The 16,231-nt window shown below is 40.6% G+C and overlaps 2 protein-coding genes across 2 annotated transcripts; both read right to left on the bottom strand.

The window, feature by feature from the left end:
* Nucleotides 1-2,463: 2,463 nt before the first annotated feature.
* Nucleotides 2,464-4,818, bottom strand: LOC115668517 (putative disease resistance protein At3g14460). Its single transcript, XM_030589965.2, has one exon. It carries the CDS (start codon nt 4,816-4,818, stop codon nt 2,464-2,466), a length of 2,355 nt encoding a protein of 784 aa, XP_030445825.2.
* A 427-nt stretch (nt 4,819-5,245) lies between these two features.
* LOC115668691 (putative disease resistance RPP13-like protein 1) lies at nt 5,246-6,511 on the bottom strand. The gene has a single exon (XM_030590100.2). The coding sequence runs from the start codon at nt 6,509-6,511 to the stop codon at nt 5,246-5,248; it is 1,266 nt and encodes a 421-aa protein (XP_030445960.2).
* Between the last annotated feature and the right edge of the window lie 9,720 nt (nt 6,512-16,231).

Below are 16,231 nucleotides of genomic sequence, written 5' to 3'. Positions count from 1 at the left end.
TAACCGTCGCTTATTTGACAATTCAGTTGCTATGGCATCACAGGATGCGAATTTAAAAACGGCTGGAGTAGTGCTACAGCTAATACAAGCCAGATCAAAGCAAAGGACGAAAAAGATTTCCGGAGATCAAGATATAACTAGAGGATTAGCCTAGTTTGCTTTCAATTGGAATTGAAGAATTGCAAATCTGGGTTTGATGTGTTCAGAGTTGGGATCCCAGAACAATAAAATCAAATTAATCCACAGACGCTGCAATTCAGAGATTCTGCACACTCAACCAATTTCTGCTACATTTTGGGATGTTTGTCCTCCACCGTTATTAGTGTAGACGATGAACAGAATAGCCCCGGAGATACCTTCAGGACTTCCAAACTCTTATAATCCTGGAAATTCCCATGGAAAGCCACCACCTTGCCTTGAGAAACCACCCAGAGCTCGTCCGCGCTTCCATATATTAGATGCTCATCATGACTAACCTGCAAATCAGGGCAAAAAGAGGGCTATTAGCTGCGAAATGATCCATCCTAGAAACAAGACCAGACCTTGAATGAGCGTCTCAACTGCATCCAAATCCTACAGTTGGGGATAGGGGAAAAGGCAGAATCATATCTATCCTTGGACAAGAAACTAACGATTTCCAAAGACAACACTTGAGTAGTCACTGGTCATTCAAGCAAAACTTGAAGTAAACATTTATAAACAAGAAAAGGTCCACATTAATTACGTGCAAAGGCCAATACTACCTATAAGCATAGACATAGGAACTACTTGGTATTATAGATTACTGTAATACAAAAACACTGACAAGGCTAGCATAATTGTTCTATTCCAAACATTTTGCAAGTTGGAAAAATTAGATTGGTCTCTGTTCCATTAGAAGTTATATGTATGATGACAGAGGCGCCTTGTAGCTGTGGTCACTGATTAGTTCTACTATATTTTCAATGTAAAAACCATATTCCGATAAGTTCAATCAGTGCAAGTACAATAACAAGCTAACTGAAAAGGTAATCTAAGTCATTAGGTCGAGAAAAATGAGTAAACTTACCAGATGATTGGACGGCTCATCAAGCAAAATTATGTGAGGTTTCTTGAAAGTTATCTTGGCAAATGCAACTCTGCTTTTTGACCACCTATTTATATGGTCAAAGCACCATGTTATAAGTGCAATAACAATAAAAAAAGCCTCAGAGCAAGTACATGGTGAACCAAAATTCAGATTACACATTAACTAACCTCTAATAGAGCATCACAATGTCGCACGAAAATTGCTTCAGCAAAAAATTTACATATGCAACAGTAGCAGAGAGGGAAGAGATGTCCCAGACAAAATATACATTGGTTGAAGCGCAAGATTTCTAGTTACAACAAAGGAACCCAAGTGAGCTCAAAGCTTTTGCTCCAGAAGTCCCTGCAGGAAGAATGCCACATATGAAGGAGGTAAAATGACATAATGGATGACGAAATCATATTTTGCGGTGGAGTAAACGCAAACAACTGATACTTTAAAGAACTGAATAGATTTGCTCCAGAGGTCACTGCTGACAATGCAAACACAGAGGTAGGCAGCGTATAGTTACCATCGCAAGCAAACAAGCATAAGTATATTGGCTAAAAATTTCTAGCAAGCCAGAAGCAATAGTTCCTAACCCACTAGAGATCAAGACCCAAGCGGAAGGTGATTTATGGAATATCAATGCTGTCATGAATAGGAGTAGTATTGAAAGCTTGGAGCCATGAGCCGCCCCAGAATTTTATCCCAGATTGACTGCTTAATACTGTGAAGGATCATCATCAACAAAAAGAAGGTTCTGATTCTTAAGAAAACCATTAAAACAAAAAAACTGCATCCCCCTTTCTTCACAATCATATCACAGTTTCCACATAACTAATCATGTTTTTAGATTTTGAAAAGATTATTCTTATCTAGATCATATTTACTAGAAGGAAATTTAGAACATACCAGTGCACCAAATAAAATTAAACTCTTCTTCTATTTTTTAGTTAAATTGCAAAAAATGACACATAACATTGACAGCATTAGTCCAACCTCAAAAGCGTTCGCTAGTGAATGAGCTAGGGCACAAGAAAAAAGATGTTTGTAAGAGAACCCACGGCAAACGCTGAAAACGAAGAAGAACATGATTGCGAAACGCTATGATTCTTCGTGATTCTCATGCAAAGCATAGTGCCTTTTCATTCACAATTTGTTTGGGCATCAGGCAGAGTTCAAGATATTGTCCAACGAAACAGAGCCGATCCATCCCAACGAGAACACCACCCAAATGACAATCTTTGACCTTCAGCGGCGGCTGGTTTTTGGAAATTAACGAGAAACATCTTCATTGGAAAATATCAATTTGAATTACCCATCGAATTGAGGAAGCATAATCAAAATTGATGCCTTCAAAACCGAAAAACTTACCCGGACCCTAAAAACTGATTGTACATGGAAGAATCAATTCACTGGATCCAATCGTTGTCAATCTTGATGTAAGGGATGTCTTGGATGAGGGGCCAATAGTCGCCACTGAGTTTTGAGCATCGATCTTTCAGAAACTCGCATCCATATATGAGCAATCGTTGGAGGGAGGGAGGTAGGCCATCCTCTGGCAAGTACCTCAACTTCGGGCAATTCCTAATCCCTAACACTTTGAGAGAGGAGAAATGGTTGGGAAGACCACTTGATAGTCTTTCCACGTTCCTCATATTGTAAATAAAAAGATACTCTAGAGAGGAAGGAAAGAGAAGACTCCACGCTTCCTCGTCTTCCGAAGGAAACCACACCATCTCTCCCTCACCTCCCATGCTCAAGTCAAGCGATAGAAAAGTGAGGGATGTGATCATGGGTAAGCCCCATTCTCTCACTGGCTGTTTTAGATTATCGCACCCTCTTAATACAAGGGACCGCAAATTGGGAGGCAGACCTCCTTTGGGGAAGCATTTGATAGTTTGGCATCCCCAAATTCGTAGCCTCTGGAGAGATATAAGATGATTTGGTAGAGACTTTATCTGTGGACAATCCCAAAGTGTGAGAGTCGACAAGGAGATGGGAAGGGTAGGGAAGTACTCTATCTCCAATGCTGGACACTTCTTTATTTCCAATTCAGTGAGATGGGAGAGCCTATGAAGGCACTGTGGTAGGCTTTCCAGATTGTTACAGCTTTCAATGTGAAGTGTCTTCAGAGCAGCAAGTCTACCATCAGCAAACGGAAAGGATGTCAGAGAATCACATTGACCTATCCATAGATATTCAAGTTGAGACATCGAGTTATTGCTGCTAGGGTCACTTGGAGAAATGGTTAGTCTCGTGAGTCTTGGACAATTCTCAATCTTCAAATCTCTAAGTGTGTGCATCTTGCTTGGAAGCTTTTCTAAACTCGTGCAAAACCTCAATTCCATCCTTTCAAGGTTGCATGGTAGCTCTATTTCTCCTTCTCCAGCCACAAAAGATATGAATCGAGGACACCTTGTGATGACTAATTCTTGGAGGTAAGTGAGATTTCGCATTTCGTTTCCATCCTGGCACAAATATGTTAGTTTGTCACATTCTCCTATATGAAGCTCCTTTAGATTAACCAAGCAACTCATAAAGTCATGATCAAAGCAAACGAGCTCCGAAAGATTTGCAATTTTGAGAGTGGTTAAAGAAGTTAGGTTGACCAAGCTCTTTAAAACCTCCTTGTTACAATCCTCAAGGTATAACTCACGGAGAGATGGAAGACAAACTACACTGGTTGAGATATTCAACTGTGGGCATGAATGAATTTCAAGCTTTATGAGACGATCAAGTTGAGAAGGCACCATCCCGATCAACGAAGGACAGCTCCGGACAACAAGATGCTGAAGACAAGAGAATGGCACTTCTTCTGGGCCCCCGGCATAATGAGACCAATCCTTCCATGCCAACATCTCTTTGAACTTCAAAGTTGTTAAGGATGAGAAAGGCCTTTTACCTCCGTAAAATTCAGAGCTTATCATTCTTACTGCATGTAGACCTTCAAGAGATAATTCTTTAAGTGAAGGTAGTTGTCCAAGTGGGGGCAATGATATAACATAAGGACAGTCTTGGAAGCACAAAGACACTATCTTAAAATAGGATGGACCATCTAACCATGATGGGAATTTCATACCGCCATAGTTCGAGATAGTGAGATTTTCAAGATTAGTGTGAGGTCGTAGAGAGTCAAGCACTCGTGCTTCGTGCTTATCATTCCGTAAACTTCCAAAATCTTCACCCCAATGCAATAATAAGTTGCTAAGGCCTTGCTTTCCAAACAAATTAGCATCAACAGCATCTCTAACTTCTTCCACCTTTTGCAATTCCGATATAAATAAATCTCCTTGAAGATGTGATAAGTTCTTTAACTCTTTTAATTGTGAACCTTTCTCTGGTCCTACCACAAACTTGGACAAGATAGTAAGATTCTTCAAATTACTGATACCCAATGGCATCTCTTTTAGATTTTCTGTATCTCTAATGTCAAGAAACTGTAAATTGACCATTTTTGTGATACCTGGAGGCAACATAGAAAGCTTTTGACAACCTCTTAAGATCAAAGCTTGTAATTTGCACAAAGCAACAATCGACTCGGGTAGCCTTTTAATACTTGTGTACGAGAAATTGAGATATCGAAGATGTTTTAAATCACCAACACAGTTCGGTACCTCTGTGATGCAACAATGACATAATGAGAACACCCTCAAGTATTTCAATTTTAGTAGCAAGTCATGTAGCACTTTGTTGGAAATAGAGAATCTTATTGAGCCCCAAGTAGATCCAACACGCACTAGAATTAAACTTCTCAGTACCTTCATTTCATGATATGCTCTCAAGCATTTTGATGTAACAAAATACGACGACATGAATGATGCATAACGAGCTTTCTCAAGAAATGCATGATCTTCATCACTTTCTAGCTGAGAATTTCCTGAGGTAAAGCATATACCACCCGCAATTGACTTTGCAAGATCATTCAAAAGATCATGCATTGAAAACTTAGATGTGTCGACCCTTGATTGTTGAAGAAATGATCTAGATACTAATTCATCAAAGTGATCCCTTCCCAGTCTCAAGATATCCTTCTTTGCCTTTTGTCCATCCAAAAAGCCCTCTGCTATCCATAAGAGTACGAGCTCATCCCTCTCAATTTCGTAATCCTTGGGAAATACGGCACAATAAGCAAAACATCTCTTCAAATAAGGAGGAAGATGGACATAACTCAATTTCAAAACAGGGAGAACCTCATCTTTTTTTCCCCTTCGGAAGATCCCATATTTTGTTATTTAAGATAGCTTCCCATTTATCTGGATTTCTTTCATTACATAGGGCAACGCCTAACATCTTTGCTGCCAAGGGTAAGCCTTTACATTTTTCAGCTAATTTCTTGCCCGTTGCTTCAAGATCTGGGTGGCTCTCAAAATTTGTTGCTCCAAGAGCATGAAAGGCTAATAAGCTTGTACAATTATCAAGGGACAACTCCTCCAAAGGATACGGCAAAGCTCCTCTCATGGGAACGACGGGAAGGTTTCGAGTCGTGACAATGATCTTGCTTCCCTTAGCCCCCGCTTCAAATGGCTTGAAGAGTTCGGTCCATTTTCCATAGTCCTCATTCCAAACATCGTCTAAAACCACAAGAAACTTCTTTCCATAGAGACTATCCTTCAACTTAACTTGAAGCTCGTTAAGATCTTCACCCTCGCAAGACAACCCAGTGATCGACTGTAAAATAGCCTTCGTTATGTCAAAAACGTAAAAAACATCTGACACACAAACCCATGCTCTCCTCTCGAAACAACTTTTCACTCTGGCATCATTATACAGCTGTTGAGCCAAGGCTGTCTTTCCAACACCGCCCATCCCAACTATGGGGACTATGTTGAGTATGCTCAGCACGGCATCAGAATTTTTGGCCTCACTGATCAATAGTTCGAGTATCTCTGCTTCTTCCTTCTCCCTACCAAAAAACCAAGGCTCCGGCAAAGAAGTGGTGGGAACCCTTTTGTTGGTGTAGTTGGATCTGTCCACAACATTCTCTCTCAAGCTTAGATGATCCTTCGTCGTGACAATTGCTTTCAACCTGCCAATGATCTCTTGTACCTTGGTTTCAAACACTAGCAAGTGTGGGTTTGGATTCAATCTAGAGGATTTATCTTGGCCAAAGAAAGAGAACTTCCATTTCTCCATACCTCTACTTGTGCTGGATTTTGCCTCTGACTCAACCTGAGCGGCTTTGATCGCAAACTCATCGAGCAAGTCTTCCATGTCATAGGCCAAGTCCCTAACATCATCCAGCCACAGCTTCACTAAAGGGTTACCACTGAGTTGCTTGTCCTCTGCATCAGCCAGCACTGCATTGATTGTGACCAGCATCCCCTTCCACTTCTCGAACAGGGTGGTGCTAATTCCTTCCTGTTGCGCATAGCCCAATGTGAGAGAAGTCAATTTGTCGAACAGGACCTGAAAGAAGGAAGCCAAGAAGGAACCCAAAACGATCTCTCCGATGGCCATGGGTGAATCAGTCACTGTTGAGAACAACAAAAGTGTTATGGTGAGCAAAGTGAAAATGAGCTAATGGAGAGAGAAAACTATGAAGTCCAGGAAGATCAAGACGTTCACCTACAAAAAGTATAAAAAAAGACCAAGACCTTCAAGGGATGCACAACAAAGGTTAGACAAATCAAAATAAAATAATTTTTGTCCGCAAGTGCTTGATTCGTCAATTGCTCTCCTTTATCTTCAAATCAAAGACTTTTGGCTGTTGAACCTTCACTTTTGGCCATCCAGACAGACTCTTCATGCGACCAACTTAGAGTGCATGCATATTTTCATCAGAAGTGTTTTCATTAGTATTTTGTTGGCTTTTTGTTTTTGCATCCGTATATTCTCAGTATCCTTATGATTTCGATGTCTTTGTTTTCTGCTTTATTGGTGAATGTGAGATCAATGAAGGCTTTTACGTTGCAGTTATAGTGCCAACAATTCGTAGCAAGATGGACGGCGATGATCTACCAAAAGGTGCTGAGGTAGTTGTTGATAATCGGGAATCGCCTTGATAAATCGTGTTAATTATGTGATGCGTACATAATAACTTGCAGTAGATTATATATTGTTAGTTGGTAATTTTTGACTCCCTTACCAATTACAGAGTAAAATAACGCAAGTTGCTTAATGGATTAGTTGGTGTGCCCGACCTTTTTTCTTGTTTCGCCCAAAGTATGTGTTTTTATTTTCCTTATTGAACGGACAAAGTTAGCCGTCTTTGATGACTTGCAGATGTACCACAGAAAATAAGATTCCATTGTTGGGTGTATCCTCAATATTTTAGGTTTCAAATCGTTTATTTTAGTCGGTGCAAGTTACACAAAGATGCTTATTTGCCGGTCCTAAAAATTGTAGTCCTAATAATTGTGGTCCGATTCATTCATCGCCAAACAAGCAAAAGGGTTAAGCACACCAATCCCAACTAATCCATTAAGCAACTTCCTTTGTTTTGATCCAGAATTGGTAAACGAATCACAAATCACCAACTAACAGTGTCTAATCTATTGAAAATTATACTTTATGCAACGCACTTACAAACAGGAAAATCAATGTTTAAAGGACCATGATTCTCCTATCAAGCGATTCCTGATCATCAACTACTAACTCATCATCACCCTTCAACAGATATTGCTACATCTTTTTTTTTCGCTCACTTAAGTGCCACATTGGAGTAAAATCGATTATTTGAGTGCCATTTCTGGCAAATCGTTCTATGTGGATATTTTACTAAATTTTCCATCCCATGTGGATTTTTTTAATCTTTTGAATTTTTTATTTTTCTTTTCCTATTATTTCTTTGCTTTTTTTTTTTTTTGTGCCGGCAAGAGTCAATGGCGGTCCTTGCCAGCTGCGAAGGCCGCACCCTCGGCCGGGGGAGTCGCGAAGGCCCTGGGTAAGGCCATCGTTGGCAGCGAGCTTGGGCCTTCGCGGCCCCGCCAGCCGCGGGTGAGGCAGGCTCGCCTAGTTTGGCTAGGGCCTTTATGCCCTTGCTAGCAGCAGGCAAGGTCACGAGGGCTTGCACAGGGCCATGGCGGCGTCACTGGCTGCGGGCGAGGTCGCGAAGGCCCTTCCCAGATCTGTGCAAGGCTACCTCACCCGTGGTTGGTGGGGCCGTGAAGGCCCTAGCCAGTGGCCTCGCCCAAGGACTTCGCGGCCCCATTGGCTGCGGGTGAGACCTTTGTGGCCGGCGAGGGTCGTCGGTGACCCTCGCCGGCATAGAAAAAAACAAAGAAAAAAAAGCAAAAGATAAATGAAATATTCAAAAAAATAAAAATTGGTCCATGTCAGTGTCGGCAATGCCACGTAAGACAACCGATGTCCACGTCGGATTTTTTAGCAAGGCAAATCGCCAATGACACTTAAGTGATCGATTTTTTAAATTTGTGGCATTTAAATGAGTGAAGAAAAGTTATGTTACTCAAGTGAGCACTGTTCGCAAGTTATGGCACTCCTGCTGTTTTTATCCCAAAATAAAATTTAATAAAATCCAGGAAGACCAAGACTTATGGAGGCGCAAATTGGCTTTGTTGCTTCGCTTTCCACACACCTCCTCTTCTATCAGTAGAATTTCCACGCGTTACATGGGTTCTATTTTTTTTGTTTGAATGAAATATTTTTTGACAATTAGTATCGATTATTGTTCTCTTGCGTAAAATTAACAACACTATAACTTTCGTCCAACTTTTATCATTTCATTCATATTGTGATTTTTCATTCATTAACCTCTATTGTAGTGTACATGTCTATTGGAATCATGTCTAGATTTTCATTTATCTTTTCAATCGATGGAGCTACGACTAGAATAGATTTGTAGGGGATTGGGCAGATCAAAGATGGTGGTGATTGGCGACAATCAACAAGTCTGTGGGCGTGGGTTTGATGCTGATGATGGTGGTTGTAGAAAAAGGGAGGTGGTGTGGCTTTAACGAAGCGAGCAGGAGAACCAAGATGGATTCTGCCGTGTGTGTTTTTTTCTCAGAGGTTCCCTCTTTCTTTTTTTCTTTGCGAAATAAATTCGTAGGAACCTAATCCTATTTGTCAAAATTCTGTATATGCTTATAAAATTCTTTAATTGCAATAAACTTTTTTTTTGGAGGAAAACCAAATCCAATTTTTAAAAACTTATGAAAACAACATTTGGGCAAAATTTAGGTATGAGCAATTTTTATCCATCAAATGTTTATTTTTGAGCTATTTATACTTACTTTGGTAACTCGAGGTTTCTTAATTTTAGGTGGTTTGGGATGGTCGGATGATCCTTCCTAGACAGGGTTGTAACCGTGTGCTTATTGCCTATGTTTCGCCTCTCTTTGAAGAGGAATGGCAGTGCAGGTTTGGACATTGGGATCTGGAACTGATTTTTAATGGGGAAATTACCAAAAAAATTCCGGATTAATACCATGAAAATCCCAAACTTGTACACCTGTGATAATTTTACTCCGAACTAATTTTTTAACCATCAAAAATCCTAAATTGATACACTTGTGACAATTTTACCTTGAACTAATTTTTTGACCATTAAAAATCCAAAACTGGTACACCTTTGATAATTTTACCCAAAACTAATTTTTTGACCACTAAAAACCCCAAATTGGCACATTTGTGATAAATTTACCCTCCGTTAGTGTCCATTAAATTGGATTAATATCACGAAAAATCACAAATTGGTAAACCTGTGACAAATAGAGGGGTAAAAATCCAAACTGGTACACCTGTCAACTACCACGTGTTATCAAACTTATCAATTTGACGGTAAAGTTTAACGGAAACTAATTGAGGGTAAATTTGTCATAGGTGTATCGGTTTGGGGTTTTTGGTGGTCAAAAAATTAGTTCGAAATAAAATTGTCGTAAGTGCACCAATTTCAAAAAATTAGTTCGGGGTAAAATTGTTACAGGTGTACCAATTTGGGGTTTTTTGTGATAAAAAAAATAGTTTGGGGTAAATTTATCACATGTATACAAGTTTACGGTTTTTCGTGATATTAACCCAAAAATTCATAAACCTTTTAATTTGGCTAATTGAGTCATAAATCTTTTGAAAATTTGCCAATGTAGTCCATCTAGGCAATTTTGGCCAGAAATTACTGACGTGAACGTCGGCTGTCCAACGTGGCACCACCGATACTGACGTGGACAATTTTTTGTAAATTTTTATTAATTTTCTGAATTTTTTTATAATTTTTTAGTTTTTTTTTCCTTCTTCCTCCACGGTCGTTAGCCTCCTTGATGGTCGGCGAACGGCCACAAGCGAGGACCGGTGCCTTGCTGGCCTCTAGCGAGGCTCGCCCTCATAGGGGCGAGGTCACCTCGCTAGTATCTAGCGAGGTTCGACCTCATCGGCCTTGAGCGAGGAAGGCTACGTATATGCTGAAACAATTATTGGGTCATGTTCACCAATAGTGACCAAAAATCGGTCCCATATATGCTAAAAGCAAAGATGTCTTGCACGATCAAGCATGGCATTAAGGACTTGACCCCTCCGAGGACCATGACCTCCCAACTAATGCGCTAATTTGTAGTTCATCCGCCAATTATTAAAGGCTGAAAAGGTGCATGCGTTTAATACAATCATATCTTCTTGCTCGATTTAAATAAAATTGTTGACCGTTTTTCATTAAAAAAACCGAGCACTTAAGACTCATGTGGTCCTACTGATTGTTATCATAAAATTAGCCCATACTATTCCGAATACTTTTATCAATCATGTTTTAAATATTGCAAGTTATAAGAATCAACAAGAGTTGAGAATCTAACTATACATGAGCAAAACATGTGATGCGCGTGGACATGGGATATCTCAAGGGGTTTTACGACCTCACGAACTTGTGTGTGCGAGAGAGAGACCAATCCTATTACGTCAAGTTGGAGTCTTGCATGTCTTGCACGATCTTGTTTTCTTAAAGCAAAATTCGTTTCTCTTTTTTAAGTGGGGATGTCTTTGACGATCTTGCTTTCTTAAAGCAAAGATGTCTTGCACCATCGTGCTTTCTCAAAGCAAAATTCGATACTCTTTTTTAAGTGGGGAGACTAATTTGATATGGAAAATTTTCTTCACAACAGAAGGATTAACTACAATTTTAGAATTTTGAGAACGATTCAACTTATTTTGAGTTAGTGCACGAATTAGTATTATGCCTTTCTTCTATTATTACTTGAAGCAAATTGGTATTATGCCTTGTTAATATGCAAAGCGTATATGCTAATTATAGTGATTCCGGAGAATTCACAATCATACAATATTGGAAGCTCGTACACAAACTATTCGAGACTTGAATTTGGATTGTATAATGAATTTGAAGCTGAACATCTCTATCCGAAGGCTCGAAATTATGTCAAACTCCATCATGACATGGTACATGTCGTATAGGATTCTTGCAGCTAGCCATCTCGTGCCAACATATGCCTCCCCGGCAGCTCCTCGAGCATCAAGGGGCCAAAATCGTATCAAAGGATCGCTGCTATGTCAATGTTTTTGAAACCTAAATTATCAAGGATACAGCCAACAATGGCATCTTATCTTCTGTTATACATTTACAAGTCATCAAAGACAGCTAAGTTTGTCTGTTCCATAAGGGAAACAAAGTCACGTGCTTTGGCCAAAAGAAAAGGTCCTCTGTTTCAAACGACATCCAAAAGTCTTGATCTAGAGAAAAAGGAGAACAATCTAACTCGAGGACATAACGTGCATCAACTTTCTTGTGTAGAAAGGGAAGCAAAAGGGAAAAAGTGATGATGGGAAGGAAACTTTAATCAATTCCAGGAGGACAAAGACTTTGCAAGATGCAACTTGGCTTTGTTCCTTCACTTTTCACATCCCTCGTCCATCCCTATGTGAATGTCTCCTCTTCCATTGCTAGCAGAATTTCTACGCCTTACATATAAAATTAACAATATAATTGTCTTCCAACTCTTTTCATGTTTAATCATTTGGGGTTTTTCATTCATTAATCTCTATTGTACTTGTCTATTAGAATTATGTCTAGGTTTTCATTTATGTTTACAAGTTTAAGTTTGATAAATGAAAAAAGGCAAAGAGAAAAAGCAAACAAGAAAAAACAGCAAAAAACTGAAAAAGAAAAAAAAAACATCAGGAATGGGGCGACATTGATAGCGCCACCCATCCCATGGCCATTGCCACGCCGTTGTTGTCAGCACCTCCGCAGGACGACTCATTTGAACCCCATCGCCACCGTCGCAGCTGGCGGTAGTGACCGGACTAACCATCACAACCAATTACCTTTAATTACCTAATGACTAACCTAACTTAATCTATAGGTATATTCACAATGGAAAGAATGAATTCTAGAATTTACAATTTCTCATGTGCACCGTGAAAAGTTGGGTCCAATGTGGAGCTCACATCGTTCAATAGTGGATGTGAGCTGGGCTCAATTGCTCCGGTTTCATTCAAAAAATTTCCCTCATCCTGTGTCTAAGACTTTACCAATAGTTGCTACAAAAAGAATGGGTCTTTCTTTTTCAAACAAAAGAAAAGGACTTAGGCTCAAGAGAACCGAATCATAATTTATTACGCCCATGAAACCCAACAGGCTGACTTCCTTCAGCTACGTCAAAATTGTTGTAGTTGGCTGAACGGGGAAAAGAGGAATAGTTAAGAGAGAGAGACAGAAGAATCAAGATAACTGGATAAGAAGTGAACCGCGCGCTGGAGATCCAAAGGGTTCAGTTCAAGTTCGCCGGGGACATCTTAACGCGTTGGATTTATGTTGTACGTGAAGCACTTGATAAGAATTTAAAGACTTAATTCACCTACTTGAAAATTTTCTAGGTTAAGCTGTAATTTCAATTCCATTTGGGTTTCAGGTTGCTAGGTTGATTCTAGAGGTTGTTAAGTTATGAAATCATGTTGTAATGAAACTTTGTGTGGCGTGAAACTGTAGGATTTATGGAAGTCAACTTGGGATTACGGTTTGGTCGGGGTGAACTTTTGAAGTTTATTGCGCACTGTTGGAACCAGATTCAAACTAATGTGTTTGGCGCTGGTTTTCGCTCGTTTACGGACCTCTTTTGGGTCAAAGGCGAGTTATCCTTTTAAGCATGGTGAGTTAGTTTTCCAATGACTTCGGACCTACTTAAAACAGGCATCGGTAGTGTTTGTTTTTAAAAATTTTACACGTGAGATGCCAGAGTACAGTGGACAACAATAGTTGTTCTACTTTGGGTGAGCTTTTCATTGGTGCATTTGAATTGTTTTGTTACCGAATAAGCTTACCTTGTTGAGTCTTAGTTAATGTACTTATCTAATTAATTTTGATATCCGTTTCTCACTTAATTGATTGGATTTTGCGTTTCTTTGTTTGAGGTAGCTATCGTCATTTGGTTCGTACTTTCAGGTGAATGGTGATTCTCTCTGTTAGTGGTCTGCCCTAAGAATCAATCGAGGTTGATACTCTAATATTAGTTGTGGATTAGGTTGTGTCGGAAAACCGATCTTCACTATACTTAGGTAGTCATAATGTGTTGCTAGAGACCGCTTATGACTTGTGGGCCAAAAGAGTTTTGGGCACACTGCTAATGTTTAGTGAACCTACAGGGTTGCACACAATAGCGAACGGACTTAATATTGTCTGTGCGCCTTGATCTACTTAAGAAGTAGATTTTAATTTATTCTCCTATTTAAATTATCTATGCGATCGTGCGCGTTATGAGATAACGATTAAACGTACGATTGAAGGTGGACGGTTTGGCGGGCCCAAATAGCCCGGCCCACTTCTTTTAATTCCACTAGATAATGAGGCTGTATAAATAGATAGAGAATCGTTCTCTGTCTGGGGTTTTTTCGATAGAGTATCGAAAATCAAAAGGCGTTCAAGAAAAGGAACTTCAAGATCTTTCGCTAGCATGTGGATCGTTGGAGAATTCCGTTCGTGTGTGTGGATACCGGTAGAGGCGCAACACTTGGGGCGCTCATCCAGACACAATCAATTGCTGATTTATCTTCGATCTGCAAAAGGTACGTATCGAAATTCCTTTCGAATTTCAATATACACATGGATCCTGTCTAGGGTTCTATATTCCGCTGCGTTGTTTTTCGTTGATGAACCCTACAGTGGTATCAGAGCTACTTGTGATATATTGAAATTGAATCGAAAACCCTAATTGTTGATACATATGATGTATGCCTGAAGTGAGTCTAAATTAGGGTTAGATGAATTTGAAATACGAATTGATATGATCAATTGAGAAGGAACGAAGCAGGGATGGGTCGATCCTGTTCTGCTCGCGTCGAGGCAGAGACGGCGTCGTGCCTGGGTTGTTGCCCGAGGCGGAGACCGCGGGCGGAGACGGCGGGCGGAAACGACGTTGCGCTTGGGTTGTTGCCCGAGGCGGAGACGGCGGGCGGAGACGGCGACGCGTCTGGCTTGTTGCCCGAGGCGGAGACGGCGGGCAAAGACGACGGCGCGTTTGGGTCTGCTGCCCGAGGCAGAGACGGCAGCGCGCCTAGTCATCCGGCGCGTCAAGGACTCGAGGCGTCCGGCCAGATGCGTATGGTGAGTGCGCGGGAGGCGGCAGCAACGGATAGTCTCCCGAGAACACAGAATTGAGAATTCTGTCTAGTTTTCGGGGGCTCTCCTCAGAAAACAGAATTGCGAATTCTGTCTAGCTTTCGGGGGCGCTGCCCCCGAGCCCCCGCGAGGGGCGCTGCCCCTTCGAACCCCGCTCACTGACCGAGCTCTGCCACTTGACCCCGCGAGGGGCGCTGCCCCTCGACCCCGCAAGGGGGCGCAGCCCCCTTGACCCCTGCATGGAATTGGTCGTTCCCGTATGATTGATATATCTTTGTTATTATAAGTGATGCTTTGTTGATGTTCAGAACATGCATACATTCACCACTACATAATTATTAAGAGTCCCTCATAAAATTAAGTAATAATATGATGCCTTTCCAATCATACACCTATTAAGACTTGAATCGTCAAAAGATGGGCCTGCCAAAGCAGGGTGTCTTTAACTATTTGAGTAAAATAGGATGGATAATGGTTATCCATAAGTCAAGATTGGTTTACTTAACGAGGCTATCAAAACGGTTTTGGGCCTTGAGGCATAGTGTTTGGGGATAAGATATGAGATGTCAACCCCAATAACCAAGAGTTGTATTCGATACAATTGACAGATAGTTGTCTACCTAAATAACTTAGTCTTGAGCGGTAAACCAAAGTTTACTCGAGTCTTGGTAAAATATGGATCTTGGTCCACTATACTTATTGGGACACATGTTATAAAAGTATAGTTGGAGTTTATTATTTATAATATTAATGAACAATTCACTTTGCATATTTGTTGTAGATAATGGCAAATAGCTCTGCATCATACTTTTCATTGCGATTTGTCCTTGAGAAGGACAAATTGAATGGTTCGAATTTTTTGGACTGGTATAGAAGCTTGAGAATTGTTCTCAAGCAAGAGAAAAAGGATTATGTCCTGGAGAAACCACTCCCTCAGAAGGCACCTCCTTCCAACGCTCCCCATGCTGAAAGGAATGCTTATCAGAAGCATAAAGATGATGCATTGGATGCATCATGTCTAATGTTAGCTACCATGAACTCAGACCTTCAGAAGCAGTTTGAGAACGTGGATGCCTATGATATGATCATGAACCTGAAAAATTTGTTTCAGGAACAGGCACGCACTGAAAGGTACCAAACGGTAAAGACCTTAATTGAGTGCAAGCTAGCAAGTGGGAGCTCAGTTAGCCCACATGTCATAAAGATGATAGGTTATATTGAAAACCTGGAGCGACTGGGCTCTCCCATTAGCCAAGAGTTGGCTACTGACATTATTCTTCAGTCATTGCCTCAAGATTATGACACGTTTGTTATGAACTATAACATGCATAATCTGAATAAGTCTTTGACTGAATTGCATGGGATGCTCAAAACTGCTGAGCAGAATATCAAGAAGGACCCTACCCCTAATGTTCTCATGGTTCAAAAGGGGAAAGGCTTTAAGAAGCCAGGTAAGGTCAAGGGTAAGGGCAAGGGCACTAAGCCTAAACCCAAATCCAAGACCAAACCGGGTCCGACTGCTGATGCTGTATGCTTCCATTGTGGGGAGAATGGACATTGGAAGAGGAATTGCAAGAAATATTTGGAGGATCTGAAGAAAAAGGGAAGTGAGACTTCTGATTCAGGTATTTATGTTATAGAAGTAAATGTTACTACTA

Source organism: Syzygium oleosum, unplaced genomic scaffold (assembly GCF_021117445.2).
Source record: "Syzygium oleosum isolate NSW1041296 unplaced genomic scaffold, Sole_v2.1 Sole_v2.17, whole genome shotgun sequence".
Lineage (NCBI taxonomy): Eukaryota > Viridiplantae > Streptophyta > Magnoliopsida > Myrtales > Myrtaceae > Syzygium > Syzygium oleosum.
Note: the sequence above shows the minus strand (reverse complement) of the source record. Positions and strands in the feature narration are given on the sequence as shown.

What these genes read in the sequence shown, in the direction of transcription:
- LOC115668517 (XM_030589965.2), bottom strand. Translation starts at nt 4,818, where the DNA reads ATGAAGGTACTGAGAAGTTTAATTCTAGTGCGTGTTGGATCTACTTGG.
- LOC115668691 (XM_030590100.2), bottom strand. Translation starts at nt 6,511, where the DNA reads ATGGCCATCGGAGAGATCGTTTTGGGTTCCTTCTTGGCTTCCTTCTTT.